Here is a 21,175-nt window from a genome sequence, read left to right on the forward strand (position 1 = left end):
TTTTCAAATATTTTCTTCCATTCTGTGGGTTGTCTTTTTACTTTTTTGATGATGTGCTTTGAAATATAGAAATTTTTAATTTTGATGATGTTTGTTTTATCTTTTTTCTTTTGTTGCTGGTGCTTTTGATATATTTAAAATTGCTTTGCATGACCCAAGGTCACAAAGGTTTTTTAAAATAGATTTGTTTTTTAGAGCAGTTTTAGGTTCACACCGATACTGAGTAGAAGGTACAGAGATTTTCCATAGGCTCCCTTCCCCCATTATCAATGTCTCCCACCAGAGTGGTACATTTGTTTATAATTGATGAACCTACATTGACACATCATTATCACCCAGATCCATGGTTTACATTGAGCTTCACTCTTGGTGTTCTCTGGATTTGATCAAATGTATAATGGCATGTGTCTACCATTTATAGTATCATATAGAGCAGTTTTACTGCCCCCAAAGTCCTTTTTGTTCCACCTATTCATTCCTTCCCTGCCACCCCCCCCCGTCCCCTCCCCCTCCCCCAACAAACCCTTGGCAACCACTGATCTTCTTTACTGTCTCCATAGTTTTGCCTTTTCTAGAATGTCATATAGTTGGAATCATATGGGATGTTGCCTTTTCAGATTGTCGTCTTTCACTTAGTAGTATGCATTTAAGTTTCCTCTATGTCTCTTCATGGCTTGATAGCTCATTTCTTTTTGTCACTGAATAATATCCCCTTGTCTAGATAAGAGTTTGCTTATCCATTTATCTACTGAAGGACATCTTGGTTACTTCCAGGTTTTGGCAGTTAGGAATAAACATCCGTGTGCAGGTTTTTTGTGGACATAAATTTTTAATTCCTTTGGGTAAATACCAAGGAGTGCAGTTGCTGGATCATATGGTAGGAATAAGTTTAGTTTTGTTAAGAAACTGCTAAACTGTCTTCTAAAGTGGCTGCACCATTTTGCATTCCCATCAGCAATGGATGAGTTTCTGTTACTCCATGTACTTGCCAGCATTGATGTTGTCAGTGTTCCAGATTTTGGCCAGTCTCATAGGTGTGTAGTTATATCTTGTTTTAATTTGCATTTCTCTAATGACGTATAACATGGAACGTCTTTTCACATGTTTATTTCCATCTATATACCTTCTTTGGTGAGGTATCTATTAAGTTCCTTGGCCCATTTTTTAACCAACTTGTTTGTCATTGTTGAATTTTCAGAGTTCTTTGTGTATTTGGATAATCGTCTTTTGTCAGAAATATCTTTTATGAATATTTTTCTGCCAGTCTGTGGCTTATCATTGCATTCTCTTGACATTGTCTTTCACAAAGCAGAAGTTTTTAATTTTAAAGAAGTTGAGCTTATTGATTCTTTCTTTCATGGATTCTGCCTTTGGTATTATGTCTAAAAAGCCATTGTCAAATCCATGGTCATCTAGATTTTCTATATTCTAGGAATTTTATAGTTTTGAGTTTAATATTTAGTTCTGTGATCCATTTTGAGTTAATTTTTGTGAAAGATGTAAGGTCTGTGTCTAGATTCATTTTTTGCATGTCGATGTCCAGTTGTTAAGGCACCATTTGTTGAAAAGCCTGTCTTTGCTCCATTGTATTGCCTGTGCTCCTTTGTCAAAGATCATTTGACTGCATTGATTTGGGTCTATTTCTGGTCTCTCTATTCTTTGCCCCTGATCTGTTTGCCCATTCATTCTTCAATACCACACTGTCTTCATTATTGTAGCTTTATAGTAAGTTGGGTTGTGTCAGTTCTCTGACTTTGTTCTTAAGGTCACAAAGATTTAATCCTATGTTCTCTTCTAAGGGGCTTATAGTTTTAGCCCTTACATTTAGATCTATCATACATTAGATCCATCATCTGTTTTAATTTAATCTTTGTATATGGTATAAGGTAGGGATCCAGCTTTGTTATTTTGCATGTGAATATCCTTTTGTTCCTACACCATTTGTTGAAAAAAGTATTCTTTTCCAATTGAATTGTCTTGGCCGCCTTATGTAAAATCACCTGACTGTAATGTGACAGTGTATGTCTGGCTTCTCAATACTATTCCATTGGTCTATGTCTGTTTTTATGCCAGTGCCACAATGTCTTGATATTATCATAGCTTTGTAGTAAGTTTTGAATTCAGGAAGTATGAGTCCTCCAATTTTGTTCTTCTTTTTTTAAGATTACTTTGTCTTCTCAGTGTCCCTTGCAAGTCCGTTTGAAATTTAGGATCAGTTTATCAATTTCTGCAAAAAACCAGCTGGGATTTTGATAGGGATTGTATTGAATCTGCAGCTCAATTTGAGGAGTCTTGCCATGTTGACAATTTTAAGTTTTCTAGTCCTCAAGCATGGATATCTTTCCATTTATTTAGATCTTTAATTTCTTTCAACATTATTTTATAGTTTTCAGAGTAAAAGTTTTGTACTTTTTTTTGTTAAATTTATTCCTCAGTATTTTATTCTTTTTAGTTCAGTTCTAACTGGAGTTGATTTTTAAATTATTTTCGTGTTGTTCATTGCTAGTCTATAGAAATTTTTCTTTGTTGTATGTTGATCTTGTACTATGTAACCTGGCTGAACTTGTTTATTATTAGCTCAAATAGTATTTTTAGTGGATTCTTTTGGATTTTCTATACACATGATATCTGCAAACCATTATTTTTTGAAAGATTATTATGTTTAAGTTTTATATGTACAGAGGTGATTTATGAAAATATCCTCCACCCAAGGCCTGGGTGGTGCAAAATTTACAGGTCCTGGGATTTGATAGATACTTAAAATCTCCCTTTGGCCCAGGGAGCTAATTGCTCTGGCCATCCATTCTACTTGGTCTCACCCTCTTGAAAGAGAGTACTGAGATGAAATCCAATTGCTTTTTATTCTGTTTAGGTCACTGCTGTCCTAAGAAAGTGCCCTAGTCCTATGGTCCTCTATCATACCATCATCCCCATTTAAAAATGGGCTTTAAGATCCTGGACAGTCTGCTTTCTGCCTCCCTCTCAACACTCTCTTCTGTACTCTTTTTGTTAAAGCTGCGCTCCCAGGCCAAGTTTCCTTCTGCCCGGGCACCTTTGCACATGGAGTTTCTCTGCCTGCATGCCTTCTCTCCTTCTTTCCCTAGTCACCTCCTAATTGTGCTTCAGTTGTGTACCCTATATTAGGTCAGATTCCTTTTGCTATGGCTTCTCATATGCACGTTATATATGATTTTCTCCCATTTGGCTCACTTCTCAGTTAGTAATTTTTTATTTGTTAGCTTATTTGAGTAATATCTGTTTACTTACTTGTTTGGGAGCTCACCAAAGCATGGGTCATGCTTTTGTTCACTGTATTGTTGGCACCTTGCAGCGTGTCTAGTGTGTACTAATATATGCTTAACGAATATATACTACTTAATTATTGAGGTAAGGTGATTCAGAAGGATTATCTCAGTTCTTGGATGTTTGTTTATGCTGTTAAGATTGTTTAGCTGTCAGTTCACCTGGTGTCCATAAATGCTTAAGGGTTTTGGCAACGCTAATCATGAATGACAATATTGTTTTGTAATAAGAATGTTTGGCAGGTATGTTTGGTATGTTGGCTTCAGTAGTAATTCTTTTTTTAGTTTGCTTACACTGCCTTTTATTGGTATTCTATTTTTGTGGATCTGATTTGGTTTTGGTAAAAATTCTTTTTTAACTTAATCTCTTGGGGAAAGCTAACTGGATCATGAAATAGTAAGGGGATACAGAAGCTCTCACTTAAATTTGGATTTACACTAAAGCCAACGTTGCTGTTTGGAGGCAAGGCTTGGGAAAACATTCAGGTGAGGTCAGTTTTCCTTTATCTCAAAGGACTTTTGATTCTTGGACTAAGTGCTGTCGGTAAGACTGGGCTCATTGGTTCTGCGCTGTGCCAGAAAGAAAAGTAGCAGTTTTGTTGTTAGAAAAATTAATAGTGATAGAGATTAAACATATAGGAAGAAAAACTGGGCTTCCTCTTGCTTCTGAAACTTTGTTTTACTAAAGAGGTAGAATAAAAAGAATATAGGAAGATGGATAAATTATTTATTATTTTTGTAAAATGTCCTTTGTTGCTGCACGATCTTTCTATATTGTAAACTACTTATAAGAATAGGCAGTGGAAGTGTTCAGACTCTCCATATTTGCTTGAAGATAATTTGTAGTTATTGTATGGTTCATTTAATTGGTCTTTTTGCTGTCAGTCACCACCACAAAATGGTACACTTACTGAAAGTTTTAGTAGATGAACAAGAACTCATTTGCATATGTAAGGACCTGTAGCATTTCTAAAGATGACTTTTTCCCCTTCATGTTAAGAGGTATATACTTACTGATAATACTGTGTGTTCTCGTAAGGTTTATCCGATGACAGTCAGCAGCAGGGTGTGATTAAGCCCTGTCCTCTGGCTCTGGGCCGAGTGTGTGTTGTCTCTGGTCCTGCAGTTACAGAGTAGGGCAGGTGGTATGTTCATATGCCTTTGATTGCTCAGAAGTTGGTGTGCTTTCCCAGGCAGAGCATTTTAGAGCTAGGTAGGATCATTGTGGGAGTGGAGGCTAGGGAACAGAGAGTTAATTCTTCACTGTTCTGTGGTTGAATTTACGTCTAGCCATTGAATTTACATCTGGCTGCAGCTGATTTTCCAGGGGATTAAGATAGCATTGTGCTTAGAAGACTGGTTTTAGTACTTTAGAACTGGAACCCTTGCTAAGAGGGACTGGGCTTGTGTTTGGTTCACTGACAGAAAGATCGTTGCACTCTAACTCCTGATTCTTGAATTTGGTGAAGACATGGGAAAGTGAAGTAAGATTAGATGTGGATGATGAATTTTTAAGAACACAAGGATTATTAAAAGACTGAAAGCAACTCTGTATGACTGTACTGTTGGTTAAATTTTACTTGATTTGGTTACAAATGAATTATTCGGATAGTAAATATAAATTACCTGAGTTCAGCATTTATTTTAGAAAAATGTATAAATCCGAAGCCCAAGAAAATTCTTGATTTAAAATCTGATTTGAATTCTGGTAAATGGTAGCTATTTAATTAGTGTCAATCTATTGTGACCATATGTCTCCTAGAATCTGACAAGCATATAGCAGTTAATTAGTGAGTAATCACTTTATTGCCAAACTTTTCCTCTGTTGGCAATATATTTGGATAAAAAAGATAAAGATAAAAAAAGAAAATATAATGTCTAGATACTATCCCATGTTAAAGTAGTACTGTTTAACCAAAACTTTGGAAACTTTCAAAAAGGAAACTATTGTTTTGTTAAAACTGTTGTTTTTAAAATAAACTATTGCTTTATTTAAACTTTAAATCATTTTTTAAAATGTTATCTTAAGAATAGAAGTGCTGTATTTCTGAATTTTAGTGGTAGTCTTTTTGTTTTGAAAGTATTCTACGTTAAGAATTATTTGGGGTAGAAGTGGTATTTTTGAGTCTCTTATGTACATACAGAAATAGTTAATTGGTAATATTAAATTAAAAACTGAATTATCCTAATTCTTCACATTGTTTTAAATGTACAGATGTGGTCCAGACCTGTATATGACTGTTGTATTCACATTGTGATTTTGTTCTAACTAGTTTTTTAAATTGAAAAGTAATACATGTACATTCATAATAACAATATTTCAGGTAATACAGAAGGGCCCTCATAGTCTCCTATTCAAAGACAACAACTTAACAGCTTCACAGCACAGTCTGTTAACTAAAACATATGTTTCTTGTGAGGATCGCCCTGTTCTTAAACATTTGTTCCATTCATTATTATACTGTTCTTTTTATTGTTTTTATGTTTAAGTTTTTATTAAAATGCTTTCGGGATAGTTACGTGTTCTTTTAGTAGAGAGAGATTATTTGTAATTAAGTTATATGGTTGTGTCTTATTGTGCACACTGGACTTTATGTGCATTTTTTATTATGAAAAGGGTATTGGTGGTAGTGGTAGGCTGACTGATAAAGAGAAGGTAGTTAAGTCTGCAGTGTTGTGGATTAATTCTTCAAAGAACAATTAGCATAACCTCTTTGCGAGGTGTGTTTACAAGTGAGCTTTCTTATTAGAAAGCAAACATCATGCCAGAGTTAAAAATCCTTTCCAGGTTTGGGGTTGGAAAACAAAACTCACATGGAACTTTAATATGATAGGGAAAAGTATTTTCTGATAGATATCAGATATTAAATTCACAGATCTCCATATGCTGTTGGCAACATGTAAGGAATTCAAATCTTAAAAACATGCTTGTTGTCAGCTTTTAAAGGAAATTTGGCCATACAGACTGAGCACCAGGGACAGTGTGTCTGAAACAGACCAAGATCAAGAGAGGCTAAAACAAGGATTTAGAAAAAACAGATTTGAAGATTATTTTGAACTGATGTTTAGGTGAGCAATTGCATTAATTCCATTTCATATCTGGAAAAAGCCCTCTCTTAAACTTAGGACTTTTCCATTTCTTCTTAATATAATCGACATCTACAAATACTTATGGAGCATACACTTTTTATACTTAAAAAAGATAGAAAAGAGAATTAAACAAATCTCTTGGTTTAGGTTTAGTTTCCTTTTGTAATATTTATTAGCTTTTGAAGTGATCTCCTCCACTTAGTAAAGAACACAGCCTGCTATAACTGACTGGCTTAGTTGGAATGCAGGAGACTTTTATCATTCACTTAGAATGAGAGTTTCCATATTTCCAAGAATAGCAAAATCCGTAAATATTACTTCCTTTATTTCTGCTGTCAATATTCTTCCTCTGTGCTTGAACTTTTAGATTTTAACTTTCTCTTGCAGTTCCCAGCACCTGGAGTATTTGCCTCTCTTACCCAGAGAGAGCGGCATGCATTTGCGAGCTGCCTGGTGGCTATGTTAACGAGAAAAGTGACAAATGGTCTGCTTTGAGACCAAACATTTTATTATAGTTATGTGAATCCGTGTCATATACCAGCTAATTTAAAAATAAAATGATGACGCCTTTTTGTAAGCATACAAAGTATTAATAAATTCTGTTATTTATCTAGTTAAAAGTGTTCAGTAATTATACACATATATTTTGTTTTTTAGATTTGGATATCCAACAAATGAACAATTTCTTATCATTTTTATCTCAGATTGCAAATTCCTAAAAAAAGGGAACTAGATTGTCATAATTTCTTTGTGTATTTTTGCTTAACACAGTCCTTAATATAAGTATTTCATAAGTACTTTTCATTTCTGAACAGTTTACATACCAAAAAATTGACTTTTAATTAATAAAATGGGACATTGTAAATTAAGGGAATAAAACTGGAAAAGAATAAATGGAATATTTTTTATGAAGTACAAAGAATGTATTGCCTTACTTAGGTGCTTTATTTCATATTCACAAGCCGCCTCCTTTTTTTATGCCCCAGCCTTTTATTGTGGAAAATTTCAAAGATGCACAAAAACAGAATACCCAGCTTCAGCAGCTCTAAGTTCTTGTTTCATCTGCAACTCTCCCATCCCCGGGTTACTGTGAAGCAAATCCTGGATATCAAATACTTCCTGCCACAGATGTTTCAGTTTGTTTCTCTAAAAGATAATCAAGCCTTCGTCTGTAGACAACCTGCAATAAGATCTCATCTGCAGTCAGTGTACCGTATTCTGAGTGAAGACCAGTCTTAACAACCTTAGACCAAAGTAGGTACTTAGTGAGAAAGTGAAATCGTTTTAGAAACTTGTCATACCAATAACTCCTAGTATTCATGAGCTGTTATGTTTTTTTCAGGCTTTTCTTTATTTGAAGTTCCAACAGTTAACTTTCTTTTGGCTTTTGACTCTTCCTCTGCATCCCCACAAGGGGGCAGATAAAGGAAGAGAAAAGTAAAATTTAAGTGAGCCTGATTTGAGTTTCGCTTTTATTCATCAGTCAAATGGAGTTGCAGCAGATTTTTGGAGTGATTTTTCAGAAACAAGCAGTGACTTCTCTTCTGAAAGAACTTGCGGTGCCCTTCCTTGCTTTTCAAAGACAAAATAATATTAGATACCTAAAACAGAGGTTAAGCAATGATCTTTTAAAAATGGTTTCTAAACCATTGTTACAGCCTTCAGTTTTCTCTGCTAATGGTTTGGGCTTTAATGAAAATATAGCATTTGAACTTATGTCTGATTTTTGCAAGCTATAGTTTAGGTAACTATTGTTGAAATTTCTCATTGAGCGATGAGGATATTGCCTAGTTGATGTATTTTACTGGGCATTTGATTAGCATTGGAAAGGGCATAACCACCATCTTTATGCCCAAACAGCTTCCCATTTCCTAAAACCTTCAGTTACTGTGTCAGTGTCATTGAGTGAATTATGTTCATAAACACCTACGAATATGTTATGGTTACTTTATGTATGGCAAAGACAGTATTCTATTTTGAAGCTTGTTTGATATTGAACACCTGAGCACCATAAAAATTGATTTTCAGTCTGTGGGCATTTTAAATGAGCACCTGTGGAGTTTTACGTAAGTTAATTATTTCTTTGTGTGAGAGTGGTGTCTGGATACTTGAGGTGTGGGAGTTTTTCTTCTTCTGTATCGTGTATACTTGCCCTTCTTGTTCTTTTTCGTTTCCCAGTAAATATACTTCTTTTGGCAAAATGCTGTTTTTCCAAGCAGACTATGTAAGACTCACATTTTGTATATGTGGTTTTAGTTGTTATAAGATATTGAGGGAGAATAATGGGATAAACATTAATGGGATTAAAAAATGGGATTGACTCTTCTTTTTTTGTATGTATTTTGGCGTCTGTTTTACATTAGTGTTTTTCCTGCTGTTGCCACCGTTAAGATCTCTGGTTATCTAAATTTCTACATCACTGCGGCATGGCATATAATGAAACTGTTATCTTACATTCCTATAGCATTCTTTTTATCAGCAGTTAATGCCTTTTATTCCTTAACTTCATGCATGAATTATGTAGCATATGTGAAGAGGCTTAAACTGTTTCCATTACATTCTTTCTGGATGGCTCCTGTTATATTTAGGATATACTTATACTTTAGACAAAGTAAGAATGTTATTGTTGTTGACCTTGACCCCAGATAACTGGGCAGACATTATATAGCGATGTTTGAGTCTTCACAAAACGTACTGTTAAAGCCGACAGAGTGCTGGCGGGAGACTCTCCTGGACAGCAGAGTCATGGAGCTTTTCTTCACAGTAAGTCTCACTTTTCATCTCTGGTAGTAAAGGCCACGGAAAAGTGCCACTGAGAAGAGCACGTGCTTTTGTGTTTTTCTTACCTAAAACAAGACAGATTTCTTTTCGCCTCTAAAGCCTTCTCTTCTAATCAATATATCTGCTTAAACAGAAATCATGTAGAAATGTTCTTGTTAATTTATAAAACTGTTATATAATTATGAAGGATTTAATATCCTAGAGCTGAAGTTCTCACACTTCTTGGTCTCAGGCTCCCTTTACACTCTTAAAAATGATTGAAGACCCTGAAGAGCTTTTGTTTATGTGCGTTATAGCTATTAACATTTACCATATTAAAAATTCAGACCGAGAACTTTAAAATAATTGACTTCATTAAAAAATATCAATACGAAATCATTATATATCAACAAATAACATTTTAATAAATAGCTATATTTTTGATAAAAAAAGGTTAGTGAGAAGAGTGATATTGTTTTACATTTTTGCAAATCTCTCTAATGTCAGGGGTAATAGAAGACAGCCACATTCTCATATCTGCTTCTTCATTCAATCGGTTGCAGTATTACACATCATGTAGCCTTGGGGATACTGTACTGTATGTATGTGTGACAGTAAGAATGGGAAAGGCAAATACTGTCTTTGTATTATTATGAAAATAGTTTTGCCCTTACAGCCAACCTAACAGGGTCTTAGGAAGCTCCAGGGCCTGGACCACACTTGGAGAGCTGCTCTTCTACAGTAGGGCGCTTTTTATGGACTAATTATCAGTCATGGGTTGAGTTAGTGTTATTGAATAACAGGTTATTTCAACTCTAACTATTTGCTAAATATCGAGAAGTAAGCAGTATGCTCCCGTGTTTGCCCATGAGGGTCCCCAATATAATGATCAAAAGCTGGGGAAAAAATACCTACTATATATGTGTGTAGGGTGTATGTGTGTTAGGTGCTTATTTGCAATTATAGGGCAAACATACAAGTTATTTAGATATAATGGCTGGGGCAGAAATACAGATAAAAACCAATTAAGGAGGAAAAAAGTATTTTGCTTATTAATCCCAACCATTAATTATAGTTTCTTACCTTTTCATTTGTTTAAAAAAATTCACTTTTTTAAAACGTTTTTGCACCATTTAAAAATTGTAGTTATGTGATGTATATTAGAAAATACCTAGAACAAGATTGTTTATCCATGGATATCCATAAAAATATTTTCTCTAAAAATACTCAGAAGATTACTTTGCATTTGCTTAAATCAGAGAAATGACTATCAGTATCAAAGAATTGTAGCTAAGTTTTAAAAATCTGTTGCCTGCCTCATCTGACAGAAGTTGTTTTGATTTGTATCCAAATTCAACTTTCAGTATTATTCATTTGATTGAAAGTAGATCCCATTCCAGCAGTTTTTGAAAAGGTGAAAAACTTGCTACCAGTACTGGAAACAACTACCCCAAATCTGAACAGCTGTCTAGACAGACTGGACAGCTGCTCCTGTCAGCTGTGAACTACCACAGGCAAATAACTTTTGAATTGAAAGTTAACTCTTTTTCACTTTGTTATTTTAACAGTTTTGTATTTGTGGCCTATTATTTTCATTTAAGCAGTTTATAAACAATTTTAATTTTGTTATTTGTTACGAAAAAGGCAGTGGCTCATCTTTTTGTGTTATTAAGTTTTTGTTAAATTTATTTTCAGTTATGTGAATTCACTCCTGATTTAAAGCAGTTTTCCACCGGATATCATCGCTATTTCCGTAAATTTCCATCAATAAACGTAAACATACTATCGTGTGGAATCGAGCCTTGAAATATGTTGCTCATATTTGAATTCAGGAACACTTCAGGTTGCATTCTGCCCCTCAGAAGTGTACAAAATGCTCAATTTTTCTTTCTCCCATTAGGTGTTGGAAAATCGCTCTCCTTCGTTTTTCCTTCTACCTTTTTGACAGATTCTTTCTGATCTTGTTTGTGGTCTCTTTCTCTGCTTATTGCTTAAAATACCAAGTATTTAGTAAAATACTTAGTAAATACTAAGTAAATACTGAATTACTAATACTTATTTAGTAAAATACTGAGATAGGAATACTACGATAGTGTTCCTGTCTTAGTTCTCAGCTTTGCTGACTGTGTACACTTTTGTGGGGCTCTCTCTCCCACATGTACGCCCTCAAGCACCACTTCTACCCTGATGACTCCTAAATCTATATTCGGCACACGCTGCTCCAGAGTTCCAGAGTCTTATAATCCAAGTGCTTACTGGATGCTTTAATTTGGATGGCCCACAGGCATCTCAGATTCAACATGTTCCAGTAGGATTTATCATCTTACTTGCTTCTCTTTATTCCCTGTCTTGCTTCACCATTCACCTCCCTGGGTGTTCTGCTAGACTTTGCTTTTCCTTTTCCCTCTGCTTCTCTCTCTATTCAAGTCATGAATTCATTTTTTAAGTTGTATAATATAGTTCAGATATGGTAGAACTCTTTGTAGTGCTGACATTGGAAGAAGGGCGAAAATCTATGTTATGTAAGAATTAATCATTGATTTACCTTGAGTTTTCTGTGGTTCGTATTTTAGATAACATAAATTGAACAGTACAGGCAGGCTCTACAGACAGTTTCTTGTTTTATTTTATCACATATTCAATGTTAGCTGTTTCTTTGAAGGTATTTTTTCTTTTGATTCTTCATTTTCTGGACCAGGAGTGAGCAACCATTTGGCTCTGTGGTAGAAAAGAAGCCCTCTGTTCTCCCAGATTGCATTGTATTAGTTGATAGAATGTTTCCCTAGGTATCATGTTTGAATGTTGATTAGGTTAAAGGCACAATGGCGGAAATTTAGTTACAGTTTTCAGATAAGGAACTTAAGAATAAGCTTCGTTCAGAAGTTCATGAATTAGTGTGGGTATATGATTTTGTGTTGTACTTTTAATTTACTCTATAAAACTTAGAGTAGAATATATTTTGAAAAACATTTCTTTTGTTCTCGACCAGGGATTGTCAAACTTCTTTTGTAAAGACCAGGTAGTAAATATTAGGCTTTGCAGGTCACATTTTCTCTGAGGCAACTATTCAGCTCTTCCCTTCTAGTACAACTGTAGATGATGCCTCAGCAAACAAGCACGGCAGTGTTCCACTAAAACTTGGTTGACAGTTGTTAAAATGTGAGCTTTGTATAATTTTTATGTGTCTTGAAATCTTATTGTTTGATTTTGTTTTTCCCAACTGTATAAAAATATAAAAACCATTCTTACCTCACAGGCCATACAAAAGCAGGCAGGAATCCAGATTTGGCCTGTGGGCTGTGGTTTGCTGACTACTGTTCTAGACCAAAGAGGGTAACATATTTTAAGCATATCAGTAGATAAATTAACTTTGTAACTTTCACTAAATTTTTAAGGTTTTAAGTTTCTTAGAACCTTCGGAAGTTCAGGGATTAAAGATTGATGGAATCAATCCGTGAATGAAGATTTCTTGAGAGTCTGTTCGCTGTGTCCCAGCACTATACCAATGACTAAGAGAAACATTCTAACTTCAACTAATTTATAAATTTATAATTGCGAAGTCAGTGAACATAACCTGAAACAAATAGAGAATAAATGTTTAATATTATGTGCCATTCAGAAAGCAGGGATTGGTGTAGGAAAAGAAGGGCTAGAGAAGTCAAATGCTTGTCCAAAGTAGAAAATGGACTCTGTAAATGTTGTGGTGAATTAAAATCATTACCTATAATTTCTTTACTAAATGTATTTTTCTTGGTTATTTTAATTATGTCAAATCACAGAAATGAACCATCTTTAAAATCTGAAAATATTTATAGCACTGTAAAATTAGGGAGCAATATTTTGGGAGCATTTCCTTCACACATGCAACTGTATACCTGGTGTTTCACCAGGTGTTGTATCATTGAAATAAAGTCTGGATGAGGTTTAAAGTGGATTTAAATAAAATTTAAATAAAAGTTTTATTTAAAACTTTTTAGTATTTATTAGTAGCAATGATGTAGGATAAAATGAGAATGAAACAAATTGTAGGCCATCGCAGTTAATGAAAGAGTGTGCTTATATATTGGTTGAATGAATGAACGTCTAGGGATTGACAGGTATATTGGTTTTCTAAGTGTGCAACTGTTTACTTCCACTAACGTAGCATCTATACACTCCTGATTGAACTTGTCTGCTAACTTTAGCAAGAAGCTCTAGCTAGGCATAGTTAGCATAATACAGATGACTGTCGTTGTTGCTGTTTTTAGAAGAAGCAGTATGTCTGACTGGCTGGCATCTGTTTCTCTCTTTGTCATAACATGCTGGAGACAGTTCAATTTTCAAAATGTAGGTAGCCCTTAGTTAAAAATTAATTAATATGTTTAAAATCATGTCCTATAATGTAAAGTGGACTGAGGGACAATTTTCAAATTTAGTTTAATTCAACAATTAATTTTCTAGAAATAGCCAACTACAGTGAATTTTTCTCTTACCTCATTTGGCATGATAGACACGTGACCCTTACAAAAGAAGAATTTATTTTTATGGATTAGTAATTCTTTCTAACAGGTACATCGAAAAATCAGAGAAGATTCAGATATGGCACAAGATTCCCTGCAGTGCCTTGCCCAGTTAGCTTCTCTTCATGGACCCATCTTCCCTGATGAAGGTTCGCAAGTCGATTATCTAGCACACTTCATTGAGGGACTACTGAATACTATCAATGGGTAGGTATACTTGCCCCTCACAAGTGAAAAAAGGAACTTTCAGTTTTTTCTTTAACAGTGGAGGAAAAAAAGAAACTAGTGATGTTTTTCCCTTTTTAAAATATTTTGAAGTATAGTTTTATGGTAATTTGAAATTAATAGCTATGCTTTTAAAAATGAATAGGTGATAATATTTGCATGTTTGGAAATGCATGATTGTGACTTCTCTTCTACTACCACTTAATAACACTCATTGCTTGATTTTTAGAATTGAAATAGAAGATTCTGAAGCTGTGGGAATCTCCAGCATTATCAGCAACCTGATAACTGTGTTCCCTCGAAATGTTTTAACTGCCATTCCAAATGATCTTTTCTCCTCCTTTGTTAACTGCCTCACACACCTCACTTGTTCTTTTGGGCGAAGTGCTGCACTGGAAGAAGTGGTAAGTGTTCTAAAATGAATGGTATCTGTTTCTCACAAGAAGATCTGCTGTGCCTTTGGGACACTTCTCATGACAAGTAATTATTTTAAGTGAGTACTAGCTATTGTTAAAATTGCATTTTTGTTTATATGTGCAAATTATTTGGCAGTCTGTGTTTGGAAATATGACTTTTAAAATTTTGTGGATTAAAATCACTTTAGTAGATTAAATTTATTGGTCTCAAGATTTTAACTTTGAGATAATTTAGTACCTGAATGTAGGACATAGAATAAAATGTTTATATTAAGAATTATGTTGAAATCCCATATTAACAATAAAAACTTTAAGTTTAAAGGGTGCTGCTAACTTTGTGGTGTGGTGACTATGTGTAATTTTTATGTATTTTTTGAGAATTTTAAAATTTTGGACTTCTTTGGAAATTACTTAAAAATAATTTGGTTCTAATTATAACCATGCTTATTTTGATTAGACTGTGCTCTTTAATTTTTTTGGTGCTATGGTTTAATAGTATATGTTGCTAGAATTTAATTTAAATGAAAATGAAGACCAGTAGCAGTACTAAAGATTTTTTGTATAAATTTTCAAATGCATATTTTCCAAATTTTATATTTAATTTAGAAAACACGTGCTTAAACTCCTTGACAGCACAGCTGCGTTTATAATAGTTACTGTGAATAACTACATTAATCATGGGAAATAATTGATTTTTTTCCTACAAAGTAGTTATTAAATTGTTGAAACTAAATTTTCTTTTTATGAATCAAAACGTGGATCTTTTCAAAGATTTGTAAGGGCAATAAGAATATTTGTAGATATCTGTTAGAATTTCATGTTAAATCCTAACTGAGCTGTTTTGTTGGGGGTCTGGCAGTGCACGTGTGAGTTTTTCGTATCCTTTCAGAGCTGTTCGGAGGATAAAGAACTCAGGAATGATTGTGTTTATGTAGCTGGGCACTTCAGTGGTTTGATGAGGACAGGAACCAGGTCAGGCAGATATTTCTGTGTTGGAAAAAGTATAGGTAGTGGAGGAATAGAAGTTTAAGGGTGTAATATGTGAGAGGTGAATTTCTCAGGGGCAGCAACTATGTACTCTGCATGGAAATACAGGGAAATTTTAAGTATTTAAGCTTTACTCAAACCCTTCAAATTATCATCGACTCTGAATCAATCAGGTTTCATCTCACAGGTTTTGTTGTACTTTGTTTTCCTCCTTGGTTTGTTTTCTCTTCTAAACTAGGTGGATTAAACGGCATGTTGATCATGTATTTAGAAACACAAATACCTTTTAGTTTCTTTTTGTGGGTTAAGGATGTTCCTAAACATTTTATAGAAAAATTGCCGGAGGATTTATAACATTGTTAGTTTGCAGATTTTTAGTTTTAGTTTAGAATTTATTTATTTTAACCAGGAGACTGACAACTTGGAAAACAATTTTTCTGTCAAGGTTTGACATATACAGAAAGGCTAGATCCACTTTCAGAGACATCGATGTGTATTGTGCTTGTTTCATAAGAAGGCGTGCTCTGGTTATGTTGTACCTAATAGGTTTCATTTAAGAGAAGTGTTACTTCTTTTAATCAATTTCTTTTAATTGCTCTGTTTATGACATTTAAAAAATGTTCTTAAAAATAATTGGTTACCTATTAAAAAAGGCAGAGGGAGAAGATTTGTGTAAAGCTTTGCATCACTCATGGTAGCTAGGTAAGGGAGGTCTGGTGAAGTTGAGGGCTAAGGGGGGGCCCTGTACGATGAGTTGCCAGACTAAACGAATCCTCCTAAATGTCGCTTCAACCCCGTGTGCTTTTCATTATATCCTGTGTGTGCTGGGGGAGCGGGACCTGGGGAATGTGCAACTGTCAAAAGTACGTGAGCAAGTCTGGCCAAACCAGAGTGGAACTTCTGGAACACAGGCCACATGTCTTGTTTGCTTGTGCACCCAGTGATTGTGGTATTAGTACATAATATATAGTTGTTGACCTGAGATGGAAAAATATATATAAAGAAATGATCTATTAAGTAAAAATTGAAAAATTGAGGCATATAAAAAACATACTTTGGGAGTCAGTGTGGTACAGAAAGATCCTGAACTTTGGAGGGGGACAGCACAGTCATGCACCAAGTAATCATAAACTACAGGGCCCTGGGCTAATTGCTTAACCTTTTCTGAGCATGTTTCCTTGTTGGGATAGTTAGGATAATTTCTTCTGAAGTGTTATGGGGTGGATTAACTATATGAAAGTGCCTGAACAGTGTGTGCCATAAAAGGTAGAATAATTATGATAAAAATGAACCTTTATAATAGCATTTATTGAGAGCCTGTATTGTGTATACTGTCTTACCAAGTAACACTAGTTCTTGAGTGTTGTTTTGTAGAAACCAAATATTTTAGTATTAGTTTTCTTTATAATTTTAATTTTGTGAAATATCTGTTTTTCTTTAATATCAAACGAGTTTCTTTTCCCAATAGGAAAACAGATTTATCATATACACTTGTTTTATTGTGATTTTTTTTCAGAACTGTATTTATTTAGGAATACATATAGATTGTCTCTTTTTTTAGAAATTCATGTCTCTATGAATTTGGTGATTATGACGGTGATTATGTTGCCATAGCAAGTTGAAAAAAAGAGCCTCTTCATGGGAAGAAAAATTCATGATACTAGTGTGTGTTTATGAAGTATGTCCTTGGTTGGTGGCTTTAGCCTGTGTGTGAGGAGACTGTTATTTATGATTATCCCTCAACTTTTTGAAAGTCTGTGCTCAAAAAAAGCAATTCCAGTCTTCAGCCAAGTTGTTCATTTTGCTGTTAAAATTTCTTAGTATTACTTGAGGCTTCCTGAAGCCAAGAATTTTTTCATTGCATCCCAGAAATCAAATTACTGTCTAATTGTTGGACCTAAGAAGTGAGAATGATTGTAGAGATGAAATTATTGCCTTAAAAATTAAAATCCTAACAAAATAATTCTTCATATTGTTATGTCAACTATTTTATAAAATATTTGTAATACTAGGACATGCATTTAAATTGATTCAGTGAAATTTGAAGAGAATATGACTTGAACTCCATACTCGAGTTTGTTTCTTGATTTCTTTTGTCAGTAGAAAATTTTAAGCTCAGCCACCAGTAGGTTCATCAGACAGAAGCCATGTAAGTGAACACAGCAGCCATCATAATGCTTAAACGTTGACGTGTGTGTGTGTTTGGGTGTGTGTGGGTGTGTATGTAAGGGAGGAGTGGTAGATAAATTTTATAAAGTAAGAACTTTATATTTAATTTTGGTACATTTGTAGCCTGATCTCAAGACCAGCAGGACAAAGTAATGAAGAAAATGATACTTGGTAAGGTTGTTAGGAAGTTCATTCTAGAGTGTAAGGCAGTTGGGTGAGTGAGTGGATTTAAAGTTCAGCATTCTTAATTCAAAATCTGTCTTCTTTAGCTCAATGGACAGTTACTTTGTGGCGAGGAGATGTAGTGAAAAGGAATACATTGAAACCAAATTACAAAGTGAGAACTAGGAAGCAGAAATTTGAGGACATTTCAGTGATAAGAAGGAAAGCAATAGCTTACTTTCCGGAATGGTGATGTCAGTACAATGCATATATATCAAATGTCTACCTTGGATCTTAATTCATATGAGGATGGGATTGTTTGAGAAACCGTGCCAGCCGCCTCACCCAAGGGTTCTGACCACTAGGAAGGTATATATTGATGTTACTGTAGAGAGCAAGATAGCTGTCCAGCCCCATTATGTGCATTCATTTCCTTTGCTTGAAAGACCAAAGAAAAGAATTAAATGGGATTCATGAGTATTTTTTAAACTTTGCACATATACTTCTTTTTATACTTCTTTTTAAATATACTTCTTTTTAAAATACTAACGGTAGCTTTAGCTCTATGAGGATATTTGGAAGAAAATTGGCTACTGTTACACCTTAAATATAGACTCTAACTTAAAGAATACTCTAAAAAATAATTTCAGTGTTGTATTTAATTCTGATGGTGCAACGTTTCCTGACTTGTATGTGAGTCAGCTCTGATTTTTTCAATCTGCTACGCCAGTCCTAGTGCAGAACCAGTGTTTAAGTTTTACAGAATTCTTGCACTTGAGATAGAGTATAGTGGATTTAGAATAAAGCTTACCTACTGTCATAACTATTGTTCCATATAGTATCCTTTGTATTGTTTATGTTACTAGCATTAGAAACATAACTAGGTCTAATGGGCCAGGGGTTCAAAAATGAATGCTAGAGTGAGGTAGAAAAAAAGAATTACTCTTTTACCTTGTGTAAGCCAGGTGAGTCCCTGAGATGGCAGTACCCTAGGAGTATTGCTGGATTAATTTAATTCCATAAATATTTATCGAACACATACCATGTGCCAGGCAGTGTTGAAGGCATATACATTCCTTTGCATTAAGAATTTGGAAGTTCATGTACATTTCCAAAAGAAAGAAAGTGCGTTAGTCTAGGAGTGTAACATCTAAAAACTGTTTCTGAAAATTACAACTCAGACTCTGGGTGCTTTTGTGTGTTTTTAAGTGAGCTGTCTATAGGATTCTTCTAACAGCTGCAATACTTGTCCACCAAGTCACTTTCTTTTGGGGGATTTCAGAAGCCAGGAATACTGTCAGCCACATAGGTACTCTGAAGTTAAATTAATTCTGTGCTTTAATAACTGGCTAGAAAAAAATGATGATGAGAGAATAAATGAACTTTTTTGCATTTGATGTTCAAAGACTTCTAAATTCTTTTTTAAATGAGAGCTTGTGGCATTTTAGTTGTGACGTTTCTGTGATTCTTCTCTATAGTGCCATATTTGCCTTAAACGAGACTGCACGAGGGAAAGGATCAGAATACTTATAGCAGATGAGCAACAGCATAAACTAATGTAACGCAGTCTTTAATCTTTCGTATTTCTTGTGAATGTTTTACACTGTGCAATACAGATTTTATTTGATCTGTCATTGGACTTGGGTGTGGTAAATTTTAAACTTGTGAAATATTTCATAAATATAAAGTAAAATTTTATATATATATAAAAGTTGTAAAGAATAATAAAGTAAACAACTGTGTACCAACCATCCAGATTAAGGAATAGTATGTTATATTAATAGAACCTTTTTTTCCCTTACATTTACCTGGAGGTTTCCCCCCCTTCTGTTATTGCAAGCACATTTTTTGTTGCTAAGTTATTTTTGCCAGAAGATATTTTCATCATGTTTGCAAATGAACACTGCTAGTGAACTTCCTGGCCAGTGTTCTTGGCACTTTTTTCCTAGGCTCTACAATCTCCGATTGTTTAATTTGTTTTCATTCCCGAGTCCTTGTAAAGAGTAATGTAGTAGCAGCAGCCTCCGGTTGGCAACATAGAACACAAAGTAAACGAGGTTAAGGAACTTCTTAAACGGTACTCCTTGGATATAAAATTTTCTATGTGAGAATTAATTGCCCACACCTATCCTTATTGTATTTTTCATGTCTATGAATTGTATGCTTTTCTTAACTAACTCATGTAATTTGTGTTTACATATGAAGATAATACTGATGATCAAAGAAGGAGCTTTCCAATTTCATGGAAAAGATTTGGAGTTGTCATTTTGGTTATTTGCTGTTTGTAGAACAAATCTATTGTAGTGGGATGGATTATAGTAACCATAGTACTATCATATGTAGGAGTAGAGTTGGAGTTGTTTGCAGCATAACAATCAATTTTAGAACTACTCTTACTTGAGATTTATCTTGTATACTTTTACAATAGCTGATATTACGTATACACCCACATACTGTATTTTTTAGAGCAGTTTTAGATTCACAGCAAAATTGAGTGAAAATACAGAGTTTTCGCATTTGCCCCCCCTCCCAAACACACACAGCTTCCTCCACTGTCAACATCCCCCACCAGCATGGTATATTTGTTACAGTTGATGAACCAGCATTGACACATTCTTATCACCCAAAGTCCACAGTTTGCATTAGGGTTCACTTTTGGTGTTGTATGTTCTATGTATAATGACGTGTACCCACCATTATAATATCATACAGAATAGTTTCACTGCCCTAAAAATCCCCTGGGCTTCACCTAATCATCGCTCCCTCTCCCTCCCAGCGCCTGGCAGCCACTGATCTTTTTACTGTCTCCATAGTTTTGCCTTTTCCAGAATGTCATGTAGTTGGAATCATACAGTAATGTTAGATTGTAATCTCTGAAGTTCAATTCAATGTCAAAAAGGAGAGCAGATTCACATATTAAAAGTTTTCTTTCCATACCTTCATTTGGCAGCATTTTCATAAATAAAATTAACCACTATTTTTCTGATTAACCACTGTTAACCACTATATATTCACATAGTTACCACACATAAAAGTAGATTTTTTTCTGTGCCTGAAGAGCTGCAGATTCACTCTTCCATACTCTTCCAAATTAATTATGGGCGTTGAAATGTAAGTGCTGATATCATATTTTGATTACCTTCTCCACCCTCCATTCCCAAATGGAGTAAAGTGGGGTCAAGTAGTCTCATAAGCTCTAAGCCCCTTTCCAAAGCCTTTCTGGCAGCAGGCCTGACAATACCCAGGGCGTGAGCACATAGCGTCTAGCTGGGACTCCTTCGTCATCTCTGCGCACGTGCTCTGGCTTGGCTGCTGGGTGTTGGCCAGAGTGATCATGGAGCAGGGCCAAGGTATTAGGAAAAAGCACTCGCTTAGGTTTCACTTCTCTGTGATTAGACTGAAAGATTTAGTTGCCAATTGTCATCAACCAAATTTCTCACGCTTTGCCTGATGAGTTACTTGTATTGGTATCCAAGAGGAAGCAGTATGCTCTTTAGAAGTTTTTAGTTCTTCTTTTAAATCACCATCCATTGAATTGGGGCTCTTACAGTCAGCCTGTGATCTG

General features: G+C 34.7%; 1 protein-coding gene across 2 annotated transcripts in view; it reads left to right on the forward strand.

Annotated features, from left to right (window-relative positions):
* XPO4 (exportin 4) overlaps nt 1-21,175 on the forward strand; it is a 121,522-nt gene that overhangs the window by 61,490 nt on the left and 38,857 nt on the right. For both annotated transcript variants that reach the window (XM_046664990.1, XM_046664991.1), the window contains 3 exons: nt 9,043-9,155; nt 13,701-13,858; nt 14,106-14,280. In XM_046664990.1, coding sequence (XP_046520946.1) covers nt 9,043-9,155; nt 13,701-13,858; nt 14,106-14,280 — 446 coding nt within the window. The remainder of the gene's footprint in view (nt 1-9,042; nt 9,156-13,700; nt 13,859-14,105; nt 14,281-21,175) is intronic.

Source organism: Equus quagga, chromosome 6 (genome assembly GCF_021613505.1).
Source record: "Equus quagga isolate Etosha38 chromosome 6, UCLA_HA_Equagga_1.0, whole genome shotgun sequence".
In the NCBI taxonomy this organism is placed as follows: Eukaryota; Metazoa; Chordata; class Mammalia; order Perissodactyla; family Equidae; genus Equus; species Equus quagga.